General features: G+C 48.4%; 1 protein-coding gene across 6 annotated transcripts in view; it reads left to right on the forward strand.

Annotated features, from left to right (window-relative positions):
* Window positions 1-21,019, forward strand: part of LOC128345197 (procathepsin L-like) — a 52,465-nt gene that overhangs the window by 19,698 nt on the left and 11,748 nt on the right. Inside the window, exons 1-3 of one of the 6 annotated variants that reach the window (XM_053296775.1) lie at window positions 8,636-8,663; window positions 17,745-17,881; window positions 20,842-20,967. In XM_053296775.1, coding sequence (XP_053152750.1) covers window positions 8,651-8,663; window positions 17,745-17,881; window positions 20,842-20,967 — 276 coding nt within the window. In that variant the 5' untranslated portion in view covers window positions 8,636-8,650. Of the gene's footprint in view, window positions 1-8,635; window positions 8,664-12,368; window positions 12,388-14,964; window positions 15,107-16,524; window positions 16,700-17,744; window positions 17,882-18,578; window positions 19,360-20,841; window positions 20,968-21,019 lie in introns of those variants that run through there. The other 5 variants (XM_053296778.1, XM_053296776.1, XM_053296773.1 and 2 more) reach the window with 5 other exon arrangements.

The following is a 21,019-nucleotide window of genomic DNA, read 5'->3' on the forward strand; positions in this document are numbered from 1 at the left end:
GCCTTTAGCCATAAGGGTTCGGGACGATGGGAGTTGTAGTCCAACACCATCCGGGGACCCAAGCTTGGCAGCCCCTGCCTCAGAATAAGGCAAGGCTGCCCAACGTCTGCCTTCCTGCAGATGTTGGACTACAACTCCCATGATCCCCGACTACTGACCACTGCGGATGGGGGGTGATGGGGGCTGTAGTTCAACAACAGCTGGAGGGCCGAAGTTGTGCAGCCCTGGAACAAGGGGTCTTGAATTATGCAGTGGTTCTGGGTCCTCACCCTGCAAATGCTCTTCATCAGCAAACGCAGTCTTCAGAAGCCCTTCACTCAGGACGCAGCCACAGTCCGTGCACGCCAGCAGGGTCTGGACGGCATAATGTGAGTCCTCCTCCACGATCTCCAAGGAGCCGCAGTCCGGGCACTTTCTTTGGCTGGACATCTCAGCAGCATGAAAGCATGGACCCTTGCCCCATTAGGATCTGTTCACATTGCTGTACAGTTCAAGTAGAGTATGCCACACAGTCAAATTAAAAAGGAAAGGAAAGAAGAACAGCCCTGCTGGATCAGGCCCAAGGCCCATCTAGTCCAGCATCCTGTTTCACACAGTGGCCCACCAGATACCTCTGGGGAGCCCACAGGCAAGAGGTGTGTGCGTGCCCTTTGTCCTGCTGTTGCTCCCCTGCAAATGGTATTGAGAGGCATCGTGCCTCTGAGGCTGGAGGTGGCCCACAGCCATCAGGCTAGTAGCCATGGATAGACCTGTCCACCAGGAATCTGTCTAAGCTCCTTTTAAACCCATCCAAGCTGGTGGCCATCACCACATCCCATGGCAAGGAATTCCATAGATTAATTATGCGCTGTGTGAAAAAGTACTTCCTCTTGTCGGTCCTACATTTCCCAACCTCCAGTTTCATGGGGTGACCCCAGGTTCTAGAGTTGGGAGAGAGGAAGAAAAATTCGGAGTCAACTCCTGGAGTCCACAGAGCCATGTGGGTTTCTTGGTAGAAAACAGGAGGGGTTTACCATTGCCATCTCCTGTGCAGTATGAGATGATGCCTTTCAGCATCTTCCTATATCGCTGATGTCCGATCTAGGTGTTTGCCACAGCCTGGGAAACATAGCAGCGGGGATTAGAACTGACAGCCTCCTGCTCCTTAGGCAAGTTGCTTCCCCGCTGCACATCCAGACTAGGGAGAAGCAGATCATGAAACAGCAGATGGCTGCGTTTTGAGCCGCTTAGCCGAGTGCTGGCTTCCCAGCCTGGAGAAAGAACGTGCCTCTCTGCCTCTTAAAGCAGGGAGCACTGCAAACGTGGCGCAGACCAGGAATTTGCTCTGAAATGGGGCACACGCCCTGTTTCCGAGCAAAACCCCTCCCCCCGCCATCTGACGTCAAACACGGGGCAGAGCAGGGGGGCTGCGGCGGCGGGTGAACATGGTCTGCCGCAGGACTCCCTATGGGCCTGCTTTTACCTGTAGCAGGTAAAACTGTACCCTTTTACCTGTAGCAGCAAACTGCACAACCTTGATTTCTTCTGAATTCTGACAATAAAGACTTTTTCCAACCTTGAATTTTAGTTTGCATAAGAACATAAGAACAGCTCTGCTGGATCAGGCCCAAGGAAGCCCATCGAGTCCAGCATCCTGTTTCGAACAGTGGCCCACCAGATGCTGCTGGAAGCCACAGGCAGGAGTTGAGGGCATGCCCTCTCTCCTGCTGTCACTCCCCTGCAACCGGTACTCAGAGGCATCCTACTTTTGAGGCTGGAAATGGACTATAGCCCTCCAACTAGTAGCTGTTGACAGACTTCTCCACCATGAAGTGATCCAAACCCCTCTTCAAGCCATCCAGGTTGTTGGCTGTCACCACATCTTGTGGCAGAGAATTCCACAAGTGGGTTATGCGTTGTGTGAAAAAGTACTTCCATTTGCTGATCCTAAATTTCCTGGCAATCAATTTCATGGGATGACCCCTGGTTCTAGTGTTATGGGAGAGGGAGAAGAATTTCTCTCTATCCACTTTCTCCACACCATGCATGATTTTATAGACCTCTATCATGTCTCCCCGCAGTCGTCTTTTTCCTAAACTAAAAAGCCCCAGGTGTTGTAGTCTTGCCTCATAAGAAAGGTGCTCTAGGCCCCTGATCATCTTGGTTGCCCTCATCTGCACGTTTTCCAGTTCTACAATGTCCTTTTTAAGATGTGGTGACCAGAATTGTACACAGTACTCCAAGTGTAGTTGCACCATAGTTTTGTATAAGGGCATTATAATATTAGCCATTTTATTTTCAATCCCCTTCCTAATGATCCCTAGCATGGAATTGGCCTTTTTCACAGCTGCCGCACATTGAGTTGACACTTTTAACAAGCTGTCCACCACGACCCAAAGATCCCTCTTCTGGTTTGTCACCGACAGCTCAGATTCCATCGGCGTATACTTGTAGTTGGGGTTTTTTGCCCCAATGTGCATCACTTTATACTTGCCAACGTTGAACAGCATTTGCCACTTTGTCGCCCACTCACCCAGTTTGGAGAGAACCTTTTCGAGCTCCTCACAATCCTTTTTAGAGTTCACTACCCAAAAGAGTTTGGTATCATCTGCAAATTTGGCCACCTCGCTGCTTACCCCTGCTTCTAGATCATTTATGAATAAATTAAAAAGCACCGGTCCCAGTACAGATCCCTGGAGGACCCCACTTCTTACTTCCCTCCATTGTGAAAACTCTCCATTTATACCTACCCTCTGTTTCCTGTCCTTCAGCCAGTTAGCAATCCACACATGTACTTGTCCCCTTATCCCATGACTGCTAAGTTTCCTCAGGAGTCTTTGATCGACACACTTGTTGACACTCTCAAAGAACTCCAAAAGGTTTGTGAGGCAAGATTTACCTTTGCAGAAGCCATGCTGGTTCTCTCCAGCGAAGTGCCTTTTTGTGAATATTGGGGGAAAGGGTGGTAAAGGGCCTTGTATATCTTGATGCTGTTTTCAGTCATAAGCACACATTTTCCAACTCTTAAGTGTTGTTTCCTTATTTAGGATCATCCATATCCAGTGGTGAAAAGGAAGCGGATTTAGGCTAGATGTTGGAAAGGGTTGGACATGCTGTTCAAAAGTGGAACCGTTTGCCTTCTGCAGTGGTGGGCTCTCCTATGCTGGAAGCTTTCAAACATTGGCTGGACAGCCGTCTCTCAGAGATGCTGTAGCAGTTTCCTGCACTGGGCAGCAGTAGGACTAGTAAGGCCTCCCATACATTAAATGGGTCAACGCACCTTATGGCAAATGTATTTATTGCATACTGCCAAGAGTTGCAAACAAAACTGCTTACTGCCTCAAAGGGTTATGCGAATGGACCCAAGCCAAGCCAGAAAGAAGGAGCAACAGGGAGCCATGGCAAGAAAATGTAAGGTGGTCATGTGATTCTCAAAGGGTTGGGTAACTCTCCAGAACGTTCAGAGAAAGCAGCCACTGTGCTCGGGAATCAGTCATGTCCAAGCCACCATCTGGCCGTTATTCAAGGGCAGTTATATCTTGAACTGAGGGGAAGGAAGAGGGAGAGGCCGACCACCAGCACAATGGCGTGCGATTAGATACCAGCGATTGGTCAGCTGCATTTGACTCATCAGGAGCCTGCAGAAGTTGCTGGTCAACCCTTGCACGGAGGAAGAGCTCCCTGTCTCTTCTTTGGAAGCAGAGGGAATAAAGGAAAATATTGGTTTACTTTATGGCTTATTTATTTAAAATATTTCTATCCGACACCTCTGGTACGACAATATTCTCGGGCTCTCGGCCGAGTGGAGAACAGCTGGTGGAGTGCAGTAGTCCGAGTGCTGAAGAGTCCCAGCAAGTTTGGTGGACTTCTGAACAGGAGCACTAATGACTACAGTCCCCCATACCTCCCTGGACTGTTTTTCCTTTCTCTGTTGTTTTCTTCTTCTTCTTTTTTCCCCACAGCAGCATCAGCTATGAGGCTCCTTTAAAGCTCAGGCTGGGCCACGGGCACAAGCCTCTTGGCACTCTCTCCTTGTGGCTCTCAGCCTTGGGGCGAGCTGCCTGGGGTCAGAATTCAGCATAAGTCTGTTTGACACCTGGTTTTGTTAGGTAGTGGAGCTGTGGTTGTTTTTGGACTGAGGGATGTGTCCGGGAGAGCAGGAAAGTGGGGCTGGTGTGGGGGCAGCAATACCACAGGTAGCGGGCAGAGGGAGATATGGCGGTGGGAGCTGGGCTGGCCGTTACAGGGGGAAACGGTCCAGGCAACTGAGGCCTGTTCCTATTTCCAGCTCTTCCCCCAACCCTGAGACCCCTGGGAACTCTGAGAACACTCCCTTGAGGATTAGGGTGCTGCTGCTGAATGCCAGGTCAGTTAATGCTAAAACATCTCTCATCCACGATTTGATTGTGGATGAGCATGCTGACCTGGTATGTGTGACGGAGACACATACTTTCCCCCACTTAATATTTTAATTGTGTCTTTTTTACCATCTTGTGTTAAAAGTTTTTTTGCTGTAAACCGCCTTGGGATTGCTTTAATGAAAGGCGGTATATAAATTTAACAATAATAAATAAATAAATAAATAAATAAATAAATAAATAAATAAATAAATAAATAAAATGTTCAAGGATTTTGTGCCCAAAAGTTCTATTTTGCACTCATAGCTTAATAGCTACTTTCTGCAGTGTTATCCAGTCCTGTAAAAAGAAAACAGCTGTTTAACTTCCTGGCTATTACTATACCTTCCGACACCTTCCGCTATGAATTACGTAAGTTAATTGTGAAAGGATTATAGCTTGGTTATTGAACGCGTGTGGATGGTACCGGTCTGATCAGAAGACGGGAGAACCGTTGTTTTATTCGCTGGATGAAGGGTCTGCCTTGGTAGCTTCTTCGTAGGTTCCTTCTGTTCCATTATTAATGGCAGGTGGTTGTGTTGGGTCCCAGCACATGGCTGGCCTAAGGGCACATGATGTGGTAGCAGAAGCAGCAGCTGGTGAATTGTCAAGATGGTTTGGTGCAACTTCAGGTTGCAGCGTGGTGTAGTAGTTAGAGTGCTGGACTAGGAAAAAGACCCGAGCTCAAATCCCCATTCAGCCATGAGACTTGCTGGGCGACTCTGGGCCAGCCACTTTTCTCTCAGCCTAACCTACTTCACAGGGTTGTTGTGAGGAGAAACTCAAGTATGTTTGGGCTCTTTGGAGGTAGTGCGGGATATAAACTGTAGATGATGATAATAATAATAATAATAAGAAGAAGAAGAAGAAGAGGGAGTATTTGAGATGCTGGCACAGAAGCACTGATTTGATGGCTGGAGGGGGAAGTGAGAACAGCTCCTGTGGAGGGGATCGGCGGCAGTGCAGTGCAGGGCAGGGCAGGGCAGGTGCCCTGCAGATCTAAGAACAGCCCTGCTGGATCAGGCCCACCAAGGTCTGTCTAACCCAGCATCCTGTGGCACACATTGGCCCACCGGATGCCTCCGAGAAGCCCAGAGGCCAGAGGGGAGGGCATGCCTGCTCTCCTGCTGTTGCTGCCCTGCAATTGGCATTTAGGGGCATCTTGCCTCTGAGGCTGGAGGCGGCCTATAGACACCAGACTAGTAGCCGTTAGGTAGACCTGTGCTCCATGAACGTATCTAAACCCCTCTTAAAGCACTGGCCTGCCTTACCTGGGAATGGTGCTGTTTGCCACCTTATTTATTTAATAAGGCCAGTGCATCAACAGTGCTGCCCTTTGGGATCAGCCAGGGCCCCTTCTTTGGGGCCGCAAGCGAGAATGAGGAAGGGGTTCAACATCTCAGCTTCTGCCCTGTCCCAAGCCGAGAAGCCTCCCCAATCCCCCTCTCGAGAAAGGAAGACGTCCTCAGGGCTGGATTGAACTAGGGTTGCCATATTCACACTTCCTATAACCGGGTGGCCTAATTTGCATATTATGCAAACTATTCTGAAACTAATTTGCATTATTTATTTACTTATTTATTTATTTGACAGATTTGTATACTTTCCACTCCTTCTCTGCCCTCCCTTGTGATCGGTTCCAGAGTAAAATCTGGGCAATCCGGAAAGTGCATTATAAATCCGTGTAAATAAGGGTGGAATTTAGCAGCCGGGTGGAAGAGCCAAAATCCGGGGGCTACCCTAAATTCCAGGGGACATGGCAACCCGAGATTGAACACTATAGCTGCAGAAAGAAACATTGGTGTTGCTCCTGTGCTTGCTTGCAGGCTTGAGGGGCTGGCTCTGTTTGGTCTTTGGATATTCCTGTTGCTGTCTATAACGTATGCAAGTACAGAAACTGGGCGAACTGGCACAGGGTTTGGTTTCTTTCTTTAAATATATATAAAAGTCTTCTCTTCCTGGGGGGTGAGGGAAGCCTTCAAAACCTTGCCGTGCTCTCTCTTCTGCCCCCTGCCCCACTTGAGTGATGTTTCTCCCGCTCTCGTGGTGGAGGTCTCTTTGATTTTTCCTTCTTCTTGCTCATGGTGATACTTCAGCACTTTGTGGCTGAGTTGCAGGCTTGCACTTTTTTGTCAAGTAGCAGGTTCTGGTCCTGCAGGCAGCACCAGAGAGAAGTGGAGATGGAAGCCAGAGCGAGGAAGAACAGCAGGGAAGAGCTTCCCATCCAGTCCTTAGGAGTCCCCTCAAACCTATATAGGCCTCATAGCCTGGATACCTTGGGAGGCGGGGAGGCTATTCTCCCCCACCATTATATTGCTCCATCATATGTGGACCTCCGAGGCAGGCCAGGCCCCTGGACTGCAGCTGTCTTGTAGCAGAATTCCCTAGCCCGGGTTCAGAGTGCGAGGATTGACACCAGCGAATGGAGAGAAAACAGATTTATTGCCTAGCAATTTCATCTCAGTGGAATCGCTCCCAACCTGAGATAAAGATTACATTCCAGGTTCAGTTCTTATACTCATCTTAATTACATTCAGTGGACACAATCTTCATTGGTTAGCATCATTTATCCGTCATATTACAATTATTATAATCATGCTCATATTACAATTGGCAACATTCCTCTATTACAATTAAGCCTTTCTTCTTCTACATATAGATAAGCAAACTATCTACTCTGCCTCCAGACGTGCCCTTGAAAATGTTAGTTTACACGCTTGGCTAGCTGGAGATATCAGAGAGAGAGGCCTCTCGCTGGCATCCCATCCAGACCAGTTAATTTATGACCTTAACAACTTGCAATTAACAACAAGGCAGCTTATAGACCCTATTAACCATTTCTTGACCAGCGCAAACCTGAGTTTCTGCCTCAGTCTGGGCACTTCTCCGACTCCAGCCCGGTGCCTCAGCAAGCCAAGGCCGAGCTGCTTGCTCAGAAGGAGCAGAAGGAGCAGCACGTCCCCACCCACGCCCGCCCTGCACCCAGCAGGGGAAGAGGGCACTGCTTGATCCGCAGAGGAGAGGCAGGGAGCTGCCACCCGCCTCCGTATGGGTTGGTTCCCCCCTCAACTGCTAGGCCTCAGGACTGCTGTGCGGCCCTCCACGTCTTCATGGGAAGCGAGAGAAGGGAGCGGGGGAGAGCCGCTCTCCCTCTCCGTGATATCGCTGTAATATCCTTCTCTCTCAAAGTCTAGGTCAGGCCTGCTCAACTTTGGCCCCCTTCCCCCACCAGCTGCTTTTGGACAACAACTCCCATAATCCCCAGCCACAGCTGCCAATAGCCAGGGATTATGGGAGTTGTAGGCCGACATCTGCAGGAGGGCCGAAGTTGAGCAGGCCTGGTCTAGGCTGCAGCCTGTATCATACTTGAACTCTGCATCTCCCAAAGGGCAGAGAATCTGCTTGCTTGGGAGGGGAGGAGGGAGACGGAGTATTGCTGCCCTCCTCCTCCTCGTTTATAACTTATATTTGTACCTCTGCTCAGGGGCAGAGGCACACTTAACCCTAGACTTTGGGGCCGAAGTGCAGGGCCTCCACAGGGGAGTGTGGTTACCCAGCAGAGCATGATGAGGCTTAATTTGCAGGGGAGTGGGGGTGGGGGTGGTCCAAAGGCCTTTAGATCCAGGCTCCAAAATTTCCAAGGTCAGGGCCCAGGCCTCAGCCCTGCTGGAGCTGAACTGCTGGGCCTCAGTGATGGATGGCTCTACTTAGCCATTTTCCAATGCTGCACTCCCAAGACAAAGATGGCGCTGCTTGCTCAGGAGGAGAAGGGAGCGGGGGGGGGGGATGCCCTCCATTATGCCACTATATCTCTCTCCAAGGCTAGGCTACAGCAGCTACCACCCTCGAACCCTGCTGCTCCTCACAATGGCGGGAACTCTGCTTGCCCTCTCCTCCTCCATAATATTTGTACCTCTTCAGGGGCCAGGCCTCAGTCCTGTTGCTGGGTGCATCCCCCACCCAGTCCAGTCCTGTCCTCATAAGGGGACGGGGGACCTGTTTGCTTAGGAGAGGAGAGACGGAGAGTTGCCACAGGCCTCAGTATTACTTCCTGGCACTTGCTGCGTTCCAAGCAGAAGCAGCCATCCCAGAATAGTTTCCCCTGCTATTCCTTGCTTACCCCTTCAGCACCTTCACACTCCTTGGGGACCAGTCACAGCTGGTCCTTGGAACTTGCATTGTGGTCTCCCCAACGAGTCTTTTTCACAACTCCACACTTTGCACTCACTCCCGTGTATGGACACAGGTGCGGCTGTGAAGATTTTACACATGCGATGTCCAGAGATGGTAAATCTGAAGTTTAGTTTTAAAAAACAACAACAATCATAGTCATAATAGAAATGTAAAATGCAATACATAAAACAGAAGGCATATATTCCAAACATTTCATCAAGAAGTCAACTGTTTAGTTTTTGGTCAAAACAATCTTCATAACAGTCTGCAACATGAGATTTTATCAGGAAAGCAGAAGATTTTGATAAAGCTAAAGCATGAGCAACTGTCCTGATACTTTTTGACATAGATTATCTAACAGAAAGTTCATTTTTTGAACAACTGACTAATTTTCCTTATTCGATAACGGCATAGGAAGAAATGTTCAAGGCAATGCCCTAGTTAGCCCTAGGACAGTGTCCTTCCAGTGGCTGTTGTTGGTGTCTACTTTGTGGGTCTTTTTAGACTGTGAGCCCTTTGGAGACAGGGAACTAGGAACTATTTTATGATTTTCCATATATTCTTTGTCTAAGTAAACCAGCTTGCTTGCCTTATCTCTCATTCCTTCCCCCTGCACCTTCCACCTTCTGCACTTTGCTCTGTTTTGGTTGCAAAGCCTGTTGGTGGAAGAACATGGGGAACGGAGTGAGAGTTAGAGTGATAAAGTAACATCCCCAAAAGGCAGAGTACAAATGAAGAAATCACTCAATAAAATCCAACTCCAGCAAAATCTGAATTAAAAAATGACAAAATAGTGTTCTTAAAAAGTAGCACGTTGGTACAGTGCTGCAAACGGCTTAAATTTAGGCACTTCCTGCCAAAGTAAAGCTGCCCATTTGGGAAAGCTCCTGGAGTCATAAATTAACAATGTATTATTCTTTCCCTTCCTAAGTCATACTCAAACCCACCTCTCTCTCACTGCCAAGTTTCAAAATCAATTTGCGGAGCTGCTTTCTAACTCATATACCTACTACCTCCTTCGTTTCTAGTTATCATGGCGGAATGCAACCTTTAACCCTTAACATACTGTGGCCCAAGAACTTAATTGGGAGGTTAGTACAGAATGCAACAGCCAGGATAGTCTCTGGAGTTGCCCAAAGAGATAATTTTACACCCATTTTAAAAGAGCTACACTTGCTGTGAATCAGTTTCCGGGTGAAATACAAGGTGCTGGTCATTACCTATAAAGCCCTAAATGGCTTGGGTCCAAGGTATTTAAGAGAACGCCTTCTTCTTCATCAACCCCACTGCTTATTAAGATCATCTGGGGAGGTCTGGTTGCAGTTGCCACTGGCTCGGTCAGTGATGACTCAAAACCAGGCCTCTTCTAGAGTTGCTCCGGGACTCTGGAAGATGCTTCCTAATGAAACTGGCATCTTCCCTTCTCTGAATGTTTTTTTTAAAAGAACTGAAAACATACCTCTTTAATCAGGCTTTAAGTTTATAGTTTTAAAGCGTCGGATTTTAGTGTTTTATTTATATTTTTAAATTGTTTTAATTGTGTCAATGTTTTAATTCTTTTTTAGATTATGCACCATCCAGGGACTTTTTTGTAGGGATCAGTATAGAAATGTAATTAATTAATTCAAAAGGGACCTTGGAGGTCTGCCAGCTCAATCCCCTTCTCAGCGCAGGAATTACAGAGGAGGCAAAGGGAGAGTCAGAAGGCAGAGGATGGGAGAAGAATGACCCAAATAGAAGCCATCAGGGTTAGGTTAAATGGAATTGGTTAGCAGCCAAGTCTATGATAAGTGTGTGTACCCAAGGAAGCCTCATGGTCATGATGTTCATCTTCACCAGCTTCTCTCTCAAATGGTTCTATGGACGGCCCCTTCCTCCCCATGTGATGAAATACTGCATGGATCACTTGGTTATGGACATTGTCCCATGATCCCAACTTCACCCAAAAGTGACTAAAGGGGCTTCAGCTTGAGTCGGATGAGCTCAGCTCTGGAAATTGTTTCCAGTGAGAGAACGTGGTGCAAAGTGGACTAAGGATCTTTGCCACTGAAGGTTGGCTAGGGAAAAAGAGAGCCCCTGAGCCACGTGGAACATGCAACGCCCATCTGGAGACTGCAGGCAGAAGAATTTGCATCTGGCCTTCCCAGGGGTCACTGGCTGACTGTGGTTGGAAAACAAAATAGATGGATTTGGACCTGATCCTGCTGGGCAATTCCTAAATTAGCATTTTAGTTTAAGCAAACTCGCTCCACTCAAAAAGAGCAGGAATTCAGCACATGTACAGAGATAACTTGCCCTTACATCTCTTTTGAAAACATCTCTAATCTGTGAAGAACAAGGACTGAGCCTTCAGAGCCAATTTTGGAAACCTTTTTGTTGCCAGCATGGTGTAGTGGTTAGAGTGCTGGACTAGGACCGGGGAGACCCGAGTTCAAATCCTGATTCATCCGTGATACTTGCTGGGGGACTCTGGTCCAGTCACTTCTCTCTCAGCCTAACTTACTTCACAGGGTTGTTGTGAGGAGAAACTTAAGCATGTAGTATAAAATGTTAGATAAACAAACAAACAAAGGGATTGGAATGAGTTTTGGCAAATGGATGAAGGCAGTACATTATTTGACACAGATTCCAGTGTAACTCCTGAAGTTGCATCTTTCCTTGTTCCAGAGTGCAAGAAAGATTGCTCTGCTCTGACTTCTCAGAGCCAACCAGCCTAGTTCTGGTCAAGAAGAAGAGAGGGGAGTTAAATCCTGCTCAAAGATTTCTGAACTGCCTGTGCCTAGCTAGAAGCAAGGATTTTGTGAAAAGAGGTATTTGCCTCTTCCAGAGCAAAATGAAACTGAGAGCGCAGTGTTACCTGAAACTGCTGCAAAGACCTCAGGTGGCCAAATGTCCTCACTGCAAAGTAAAGCCCCCACAGAGTACAGTGATGAAAAATGCTGCGTGCTGTCAAGATCACATCTTCAAACATATAGAGAGACACTGAAGTTGTTCACGCGATTGGCTGGGGGCGGGCAGCGGCTTCTTAGATTCACCTTCCCCCCATCCCCGATGACTGATCCCATGTTGCTGGGAGCATGGTCTATGCACCCAGATGATCCACGCTCCGTACCTGCAGTGTGGTGCTCCAGAGGCTAGGACGTGTGTCTCAGCCTCCAGAGATCCCACAGTGCACTGTGTGACACGTACAATGCAATGGGGGATTCCCCTAAAAGACAGGCAGTCTAGGCACCCATCTCTGTTTCCACTGGGGCTAAACATAGCCCCAGTGGAAACAGAGATGGGTGCCTAGACTGCCTGTCTTTTAGGGGAATAACATAGCCTAAACATAGCCCCAGTGAACACACGCACCAGTAGCCCAGGTTAAGGGAGTGCTTCCTCCCTTAACATCAGGTAGCAGCCGAGCTGAAAAGCCAGGCTGGGTGGTGCTGGCCTGCCAGGATCAGGCCCGATCCTGGAGATTTTCACATGTAGCCTAACCCAGGCTGTACATCCCTAGCCTGGGTTAGGCTGCATGTGAGAACAGCCTCTCTGTGTGCCTGAGAGAGGATTGACTTGACTTCTCTTGTTTTTCTCCCACTAGTCAGGAAATGGCCTGTAGATCCAGGAGTGATTCAAGATGAAGAAAGCTCCAGTTAAAAGAACTGGCTACCTGAAATTGGACTGGATTTTAAAACCCATCATTGTTTTGTGTCTGAAGCTGCAGATACAGTAGTTTCCAGCAGCAGGAAAGTAGAAGGGGATTTTTCCATCTGGATCCAAATAAGAGACAGGACACATTGGATGGATTGAAACTAGGGCCACACTATTAAGCGATCTGCAGAAAATGAGCAATGGGGTAACGTTTCTAAAGTAACTGCTTAAACCTGAGTGCAGGCAACTCATCCCCATAAATGACAAAGCCCTTAAAGAGAGCTGTGATCCCCTTGCTGGGTGAATCAGCCAGGCTTAGTGGTTGGCCGCAGTCATCTGACCGCTCACTTCCTCCTGACCACACAGTGTTCTGTGTCGAGGGAGGGTGCCACACACACACACCCAAGCCCAAAGCTCTGCATGGGTGAGCCGAACAACTCCCCAAAGGTACAAACCCCTGAGGGGTCGTTCCATGAAATCTCCTTTCACCATAATGGCACCTCCGGCTGTGCACCGTTAAAGCAAAATGCCTTCTGCACTCATCCGCCACCTAAAGGGGGCACACCTCAGTTTAGCCCCTTTTGCCCACCAAAGCTCGACCAGCCTCCCACAAGACAATCGAAAGAAACGGATGGCTTCTTTTGTCAGATAAGTGCATTGCCATCTGCTGTGTTAAGATAAGAGCAATGATGATTAAGGTCTAGATGGGACATGATTGGTAGCTGCTCCAAACCATTGCCACCAAGATAATGATCGCCAAGATAAAGGACATCCATCAGTGGGACCCGGCCAGTGTGCCCTCTAAGGCGTGTGCACACATGTGCTCACAAGTTTTTTGATGTCTGCTCAGTTAATTTTAGATCCCACTCAGGTTGAATCAGGAAGGCCCCACTCTGAATGCATGTGCGCACACACACTGCCTTGATATTGCCGCCCAGAACAAAATGCATTCCGCGCAGAGATCGAAAAAAAATTAGAGAGAACACTGGATCTGGCATATTCACCCAATAATTGCATATTTATTTATTATTATTTCATTTAAAATATTTATATCCTGCTCCTCCAGTACAATACTGCTTGGGGCAGCTCACAACAGCAAAAGTAATATTAAATTTCAAACAGCAAAACAAATAAAACATGGCATAGAAACCACCTAATGGAGCAGCAGGAAATGGCTTGCCTAGCAAGCATGAGGTTGCCGGTTCGAATCCCTGCTGGTACCTATATCAGGCATCAGTGATATAGGAAGATGCTGAAAGGCATCATCTCACACTGTTCAGGAGGAGGCAATGGTAAACCCTTCCGGTATTCTGCTCTGTGGGCACCAGGAGTCGACACCGACTCGACGGCACACTTTACCTTTACCTTTAGAATAAAATAAATTAAGACAAGCCCAATAAAAACTAAAAACCCAACCAAAAATGTCCATCAATTTATAATTAAAAGATTTTAAAAGGCTCTCTAAACTGGTGAGTTTTAAGATCTTTTTTAAAAAACCCTAAGGAAGGGCTTACACCCTGCACAAGCCAATCCACTGGTCAAGATGCCGAACATCAGCGGCCCCCCAAAAGGAGCCCAAAGTCACGTGCTCCCGAAGCATTAAAATAAACTTGTATCTCTGCCTGGAGTAGAAGCTTGGATCTCCAGAAAAAGAAACAGTTACAGTCAACCAAAAATTCTAACCGCATTTCAAAATCTTCTCCAGTTCCCCTGGAGATGGGAACTTGATGATGAGGGGCCCTAAGTCCCTGTGTAGCATCACACAAGTGCCACAGAAAAGCCCTTCCTAGGGGGACCACCCTACAGGCAAAATTAAGATGACCAATGACCACCTGCCCTGAGTATCCCGAAGAGTGGCCTTCTGGGCAGCCAAGAGGGAACACAAGCTCTCTATCATGTCCTTAATCCCCCAACCCCAGTAAAGAGTCCAGATAAGCAACCTTTTTGAATTGTTTGTATCAATCTGAGCTTGCTTGGATACCATTTTTGTAGAATGTTGAAACTCCTGCATGCCTGACATAGGAAGATAGGAAGTTTCCTTTTACCAAGTCAGACGATTGGTCCATCTAGCTCATTATTGTCTACTACACTGACAGAGAGCAGCTTCTCCAAGGTTTCAGGCAGGAGTCTCTCCCAGCCCTACCTGGGCATTTTTCACACAGGGCTTTTAGCTTGCATCTCCTCCAGAACAGAGGGTGTGCATCCACATATCGGCCAGATGTACCCTGAAGTTCCTGTGAGCTATCAGGGAGCACTTCACACACGATTTGAGTTTTTCGTTGCACGTTAGAGAGTAGCCACCCTTATGTCCAGGGCCAAAAAAATCCACTTTTTGTGTCGTTTGGGAGGGGCAACTTCGAACTTGCAGTAAAGCCTCACGGTAAACTTGCGGAACAGACTGCTGTGTGAAAAATGCCCTGGAGATGTCACCAGGGATTGAAACTAGGACCTTCTGCACACAGGCAGATGATCCACCACTGAGCTACGGGCCCATCTCCAATGACTTCAGTGCCAGTCTAATTCTTGGCTTCAGGCCAGATAATGTATGCTGGAGCAAGCTTGTGAGACAGTGGAAATTAAGAAGTTTCATATAAGCTATCCTGTGAGGACATATATGTTAAGGGGAGATAAGGAACACTTTACGTTTGGATTGGACAGATATCAGACCAGCATGCAGCAGACAGGACTGATTAAGGGATCGGAAATGCCTTGGCATGTCCTGACCACTTGAACTGGGATGTGGGGAGGGGGCAGAAGAAGACAGATGTTATCGCTCTGGCCAGTCTGAACCATATATAAGGGACTCTTCAGTTTGCAAAGGAGAGGAACATCCCAACTGTCAGATACACCAGCTGCTCAAGTGAAGAACAAATCCAGCGCTCCCACAAGCACGGCCTGTTAAGGAAGGCAGTGAGACATCATGGGTAAGATGAGCTTCATAACACAGTTAACTGAAGGAGTTAGTTGTCCAAGGAGGCACAATAGGAAGGGGTGCAGAAACAGCATCCAGCCCAGTCCCCCAGAGGGAAGGCAGTTGAGGGATCACGGCACAGGTAGAATGACAAAGGAATCAATAAAATGTAGGCTGTTGGAGCCACCAGGCAGACAGGTGGCCTTTCTCTCAAATCCTCACACCAGCTTTTGTGTGTTGAGGTGCTAGCTGTACGCTTTAACAAACTTAATTGTGTCTTGGCGCAGCGGCTGCTCCTTCCCCACATCCATCACTTGCCTGGCAGTGCCAGCCTCTGCAAGATTACTTTCTGTAAAGTGTAAAGTGTGCCGTCGAGTCGGTGTCGAATCCTGGCGCCCGCAGAGCCATACGGTTGTCTTTGGTAGAATACAGGAGGGGTTCACCATTGCCTCCTCCCACACAGTCTGAGATGATGCCTTTCAGCATCTTCCTATATCACTGCTGCCTGACATAGTACCAGCAGGGATTCGAACAGGCAACCTCTGGCCTGTGCCCCGCTAAAAAAGGATAATAAATAGATGCAGAAAAATATGTGTTTATTGCAAAACCCTAACCCCTTTCAAGCTATGCGCTCAGGGGAAAATAATCAAGGAATAACGGCATTCAAAATATACTTGCCTTAGCATCAGCACTGGGATTTTGTAACAAACGCATACTTTTCTGCACCTATCTGCTATTTTATTTCTGGCTCAGTTTTTGGCGGCGCCCCCTTGTTTTCCCTGTGTCCCTTGCCTCCTTCTGTGCATGCTCTGTACATGCCTTGGCACAACTGATGCACACTCTGGCCTCATGTGCACATAACGTGGAACTGTGGGTCCAATGGAACGGTGGGTCCAAGGCGAACAGGAGATCAGGGTGGGGTAGGTTGCAAAACCAATGAAATGGACAGGAAGCTCTCTGCAGTCAGGGAGACTGCAGAGAGGTAGGGTGACTGGTAGTGATGTGCCCGGACCGGTCCGGAGGCCATTCTAAAGGCCTCTGGACCGGTCCGGACCTGGGCGGTTCGGGGTTCAGGTGATTTGGGTGGGGGGTTGCTTTAAGGGGGGGTTACTTACCCCTCCTGCCGCTTTCCCCCTCTGACCCATAGTTCCTGTAGTAACTGGGGCGGCAGGATACCTCCCTGCCGCCTCTTCCCCCGTTTCACAACGTGCGCGCGTGCAGAAGACTTCTGGGAGCCTTGAGAAGTGAAACGGGGGAAGGGGCGGCAGGGAGGTATCCTGCCACCCCAATTACTACAGGAACTACAGGCGCTGGAGGGAGAAGAGGCGGGTGAGGTAAGTAAATCCTCCCCCCGCTCTTAAAGCAACCCCTCACCCCAGTGCCGGACCGCAGTTTGGTGGTTCCGTGCACACCCCTAGTGACTGGCTGTACAGGCTTCCTTCTTGCATGAAGGACAGCCCACACAGCCAATCACAGCTGGAGAGAGGGAGTTCAGTTCCAGACAGCCCAGCCTGCAGTTCCACCTTCAGATGTACTGCAGGGCGGCTGGAAATCTTGGGTAACAGTGGTGAAACTCACTGCAACCAAGGTTTCAAATTGGAGTTTGGTGAGCAAAACTTCAGGCCGCTCTCCATTCAGGACGGGAGTTTCATGCATTTGGAGTTTCACACATTTGAAATTCCTGGAAGCATAGGCAGGCCAGCACGTACGCAGACTCAGATAATAGTCGCTCCGGACTCTCCCTCCGGCCAACCAGTTGCCTGGTGAAGCCAGGTGGAAACTGGGCCCCCAGGAAGCCAACGATCTGCCTCTTCTGATGCCTTGCAAAGGGGGTGACTCGGCTCAGGAGGGCAGAGTCTGAAGTCAAGGTCTCTGTGGCCTCCGGGAGCGGCCGAGGAGCACCACAGATGTGCTGTAGCAGTTTCTTGCACCGAGCAGGAAGCTGGACTGGAAGATCTCCAGGGTCCCTTCCAATTCCAACATTCTATGACCCTAAGAAGTATTTATTCTCTTCAAACACAAAAATGGGAGAGGAACCGTTTATATCATTCTTTATGCTCCTTGGATGAAGACGGGTGCAAAACTGCAAATGTGCCCATCAAAGACTTGGGCCCACCCATGGCAGCTGTTAGACAGCAGGACTGAAGGATAAAGCAAAGTACTTAAAAACAAACAAACAGGAATGTAAAATCTTCCCATGGAACTCCTTGCCACGGGATATCATGATAGGAACAAGTGAAATGATATTTGAACAACAAATAGGCTTATATAGGACTTATGGAAAGGAACTATATTGGGCAGTTACCATGATGGCCTGCAATGCGTCCTTTTCCAGAGACAGACTAGTCTCCATTGAGTACTTTAGTCCATTGCGGAAAAGAGTAGTATTCTAGGCCAGGGATTCTCAATATTGGGTTCCCAGATGTTATTGGACTTCAGCTCCCATAATCCCCAGCCAAAGGCCACTGTAGCTGGGAATTATGGGAGTTGAAGTCCAATAACATCTGGGGACCCAATGTTGAGAATCCCTGTTCTAGGCCATCGTAGCTGGTCCACCTTGAAGATGCTTTCTCTATGTACCAAATACATCTAATATAGGAAGTAAGAGGAAAACGCAATGTGCTAGCTAAAAATGTGCTTTTCCTTCTCAGGCAAAGGCATGCTCTTCATCTCGTTGGTGGCCATGACCTGGTTGGGCCTCCTGAGCACCTTTGCTGCTGTGCTGGATTCGTCCCTGGATGAGGCCTGGAATGAATGGAAGAGCACCCATGCTAAGTTCTACCCTGAGGTAAGCTTGCCCCAGTGTAACTGAGAGGTCTGCTACTTTGGTCTCTCAAATATGTTGGCATCTTGAGCTTCTGAGTATATGCAGAGGGTCACTCTGGAGAACAAAGGGGCTTTTTAATCCACGTAAGGGGGAAGTGTGTCTGCAAGCATGCAGAATGCCTGCCGCTGGTGAAGAGAACTAAGCAAAATCAACTTAGGAATTGCCCTTTTGGATCAGAACATTTTGTGTCCAGTCCAGTATCCAGCTTCCAACAATGGACAGCAGCCAGATGCATGTCCAGATTGGGAGGAGTAGTAATCCCCCTCTATTCTGTGCTGAATAGACCTCACTGAATACTGTGTCCCATTCTGGACACATTTTAAGAAGGATGTTGATAAACTGGACAGTGTTCAGAGGAGGGCAGCAAAGAGATCTAGAAAGGGAGTCATATGGGAAATGAATAAAAGAGCCGGACATGCTTAACCTGGAGAAGAGGAGACTAAGAAGGAACATTATAGCCATCTTCAAGTATCTGAAGGGCTGCCACATAATGGCTGCTTCCCGCCGCTTTATGCGATCATGGGGGGCAGGATTGTGCTTTCGGCCCCTTGAAGGAAGCATGGGGGCCACCATGTTTCAGACCCGTCACATGATACGGGCCAGCCAATCAGATGCTAGGAGTGGCATCTTAAGACGCCAGCTCCGTAGAGCTCCTTCTCAGTTGCTTGGACTGAGCAGGCAGTAAGAGGTTTGCTGCTTCTTGGCCCTGTAGCAGCCTTGCTGTGGCCTTTTCCTGCCTACTCCTCACTGAAACTGATTTAGAGTTGTCACCCTTTGACTGGTCACTTGCCGATGAGTGCGGTTTAGTTTAAATGTTGTGACCGGAGTTTGGCTGGAGGACCGTTTCGGGCGAGTAGGCAAGCCGAGGAACAGCCCTTGCTGGCTTTGTGGCCCTTGGGCTGGGATCCACCCCTACTCAGATGCAGGCCGGCTCCCAGCACTCAGAGTTTTGCGGTCTGGATGGGTGGGGCTGCCTGACCTCCCCTCAGTGGGGTTTTACCCCGTGGCTGTTATAACCAGATTCATTCTGTGGCAGCCAGTCTGTGGGCTAACCTCCGGTATGGTTCACAGGGTGACACCCTGCTCTGAGGCATTTTCTTCTCTCCCTAATCTTCAGCTGCAAAGAAGATTAGTCCTGGGGTGTGCCTGAGCAGCTGAAATGGAAGTGTCCGCCCCCAACAACTCGCTTTCTGTGGCAAAAGAGATGATCGGACGATGCTGTCCATTCTTAACTCTCATACTAAGCCATGAAATTTCACTCATGAGTAGGATTTTTTACTCCCATGGAGTCCCATTAGTTACATTAGATGCCCCCAATCCCCCAATTTTTCCAGAACATGGAACCTACAGGATTATTTTATATTCCACTTCACGGCAGTGCACTGGTGACCCGCTACCCCATCGTGACACACTGTGTGACCACACAATTCAATGAGATTGTGAGTTGCTAGCTAAGAAAAAGGAACCTTTCAAACACAACACTAATGAGGATCCAAACCTCCACATCTCAGTTTTGGGTGGTTTTTCTCCCAAATGGCTTAAGATGGGGCTGGACAGACTACCCCACTCGAGGAAGTCCATACATTTGGGGGTGGTTTTCTAACCAGAGTCATATTTTATGTAAAATGTAAAAAAAAATTTTTTTTTTAAATTAATAACAGAAATAGCATCACTGGTGAGTGACCATGCTTTTAGATATTGAACTTTAGCTTCGCAGTCTGGGAGTACTTCTGGATTCACACCTCTCCCTGGTTTCTCAGATTGAGGCGGTGGCCAGGGGTGCTTTCTATCAGCTTCGCTCGTTTCTCGAGATCAATGACCTCAAAACTGTGGTACATCTGTTGGTAACCTCCAGACTTGACTTCTGTAACACGCTCTACATGGGGCTGCCTTTGTACATAGTCCGGAAACTTCAGTTGGTTCAGAATGCGGCAGCCAGGTTGGTTTCTGGGTCATCTCAGAGAAACCACATTACTCCTTTATTGATGGAGCTGCACTGGCTGCCAATAGGTTTCTGGACAAAATACAAAGTGCTAGTTATAACTTATAAACCCCTAAATGGCTTAGGTCCTGGGTATTTAAGAGAGTTTCTTCTTCTCTGTGAGCCCCACCGCCCATTGAGGTCATCTGAGGCGGTCCGTCTCCAGTTACTGCCAACTTGTTTGGTGGCTACACAGAGACGGGCCTTTTTGGTCGCTGCCCTGAGATTGTGGAATGTGCTCCCTGCTGAGATACGATCCTCCCCATCTCTGGCACTTTTTAAAAAACACCGGAAAACCCATCTTTTCGCCCAAGCTTTCTCAGCTTTTAAATTTTTTAGGTTTAATCTCCGGTTTATTTTTGAACTGTTAACTTGTTTTAAGTTTTTGTATATATTTTTAACTTGTTTTATGCTATTGTTAACCACTCAGAGATGAAAGTTTGGGGCGGTGTACAAATTTGAGAAATAAACAAACAAACAAACAAACAAACAAATATGTTGTGTACCAAGTGAAGATAACAATATTCTGGAAGGGCCTAGCTAGGAATTCAGTGGTTTGCATGTTTATGCTGCACAATGACGTATGCGGCGTGCGTGCATCGGTGGTGGCGCCGGGCCCGCGGGCACCACGACTGGCGCATGCGTGGTGCCAGCTTCTACTGCTTGCAGACAACAACAGGGGCAGGGGCGGCAGGGAGGAACTCTGCCGCCCCCAAAATGTTTTAGCAAAGTCCAGCACCGGAGGGGGAAGAGCGGCGGTGGGGGGGGTAAGTACTACCCCCCGCCCTTAAAGCCTCACTACCCCCCGCTGGACTGGCCGAATTCCGGACCAGTCCGGAAGCCTCTTGCATGGCCCTGGACCAGTCCGTGCACACCCCTAGTCAGAATTTGCCCCGTGGTTCTGGATGAGAGTTCAGTAAGTGATTCCACTTCCTTGCAGGCAGAGGAGGAGGCCTACCGTAGAGCCGTCTGGGAGAAGAACCTGCGAATCATTGAGCATCATAACCAGGAGGCTGCCCTGGGGAAACACACGTATCGGATGGGCATGAACCAGTTTGGCGCTTTGGTAAGTGGATTCCGATTCGTCCCAGGGACTTGGCTGCTCACTCAGAATTGTC

Source organism: Hemicordylus capensis, chromosome 2 (assembly GCF_027244095.1).
Source record: "Hemicordylus capensis ecotype Gifberg chromosome 2, rHemCap1.1.pri, whole genome shotgun sequence".
NCBI lineage: Eukaryota > Metazoa > Chordata > Lepidosauria > Squamata > Cordylidae > Hemicordylus > Hemicordylus capensis.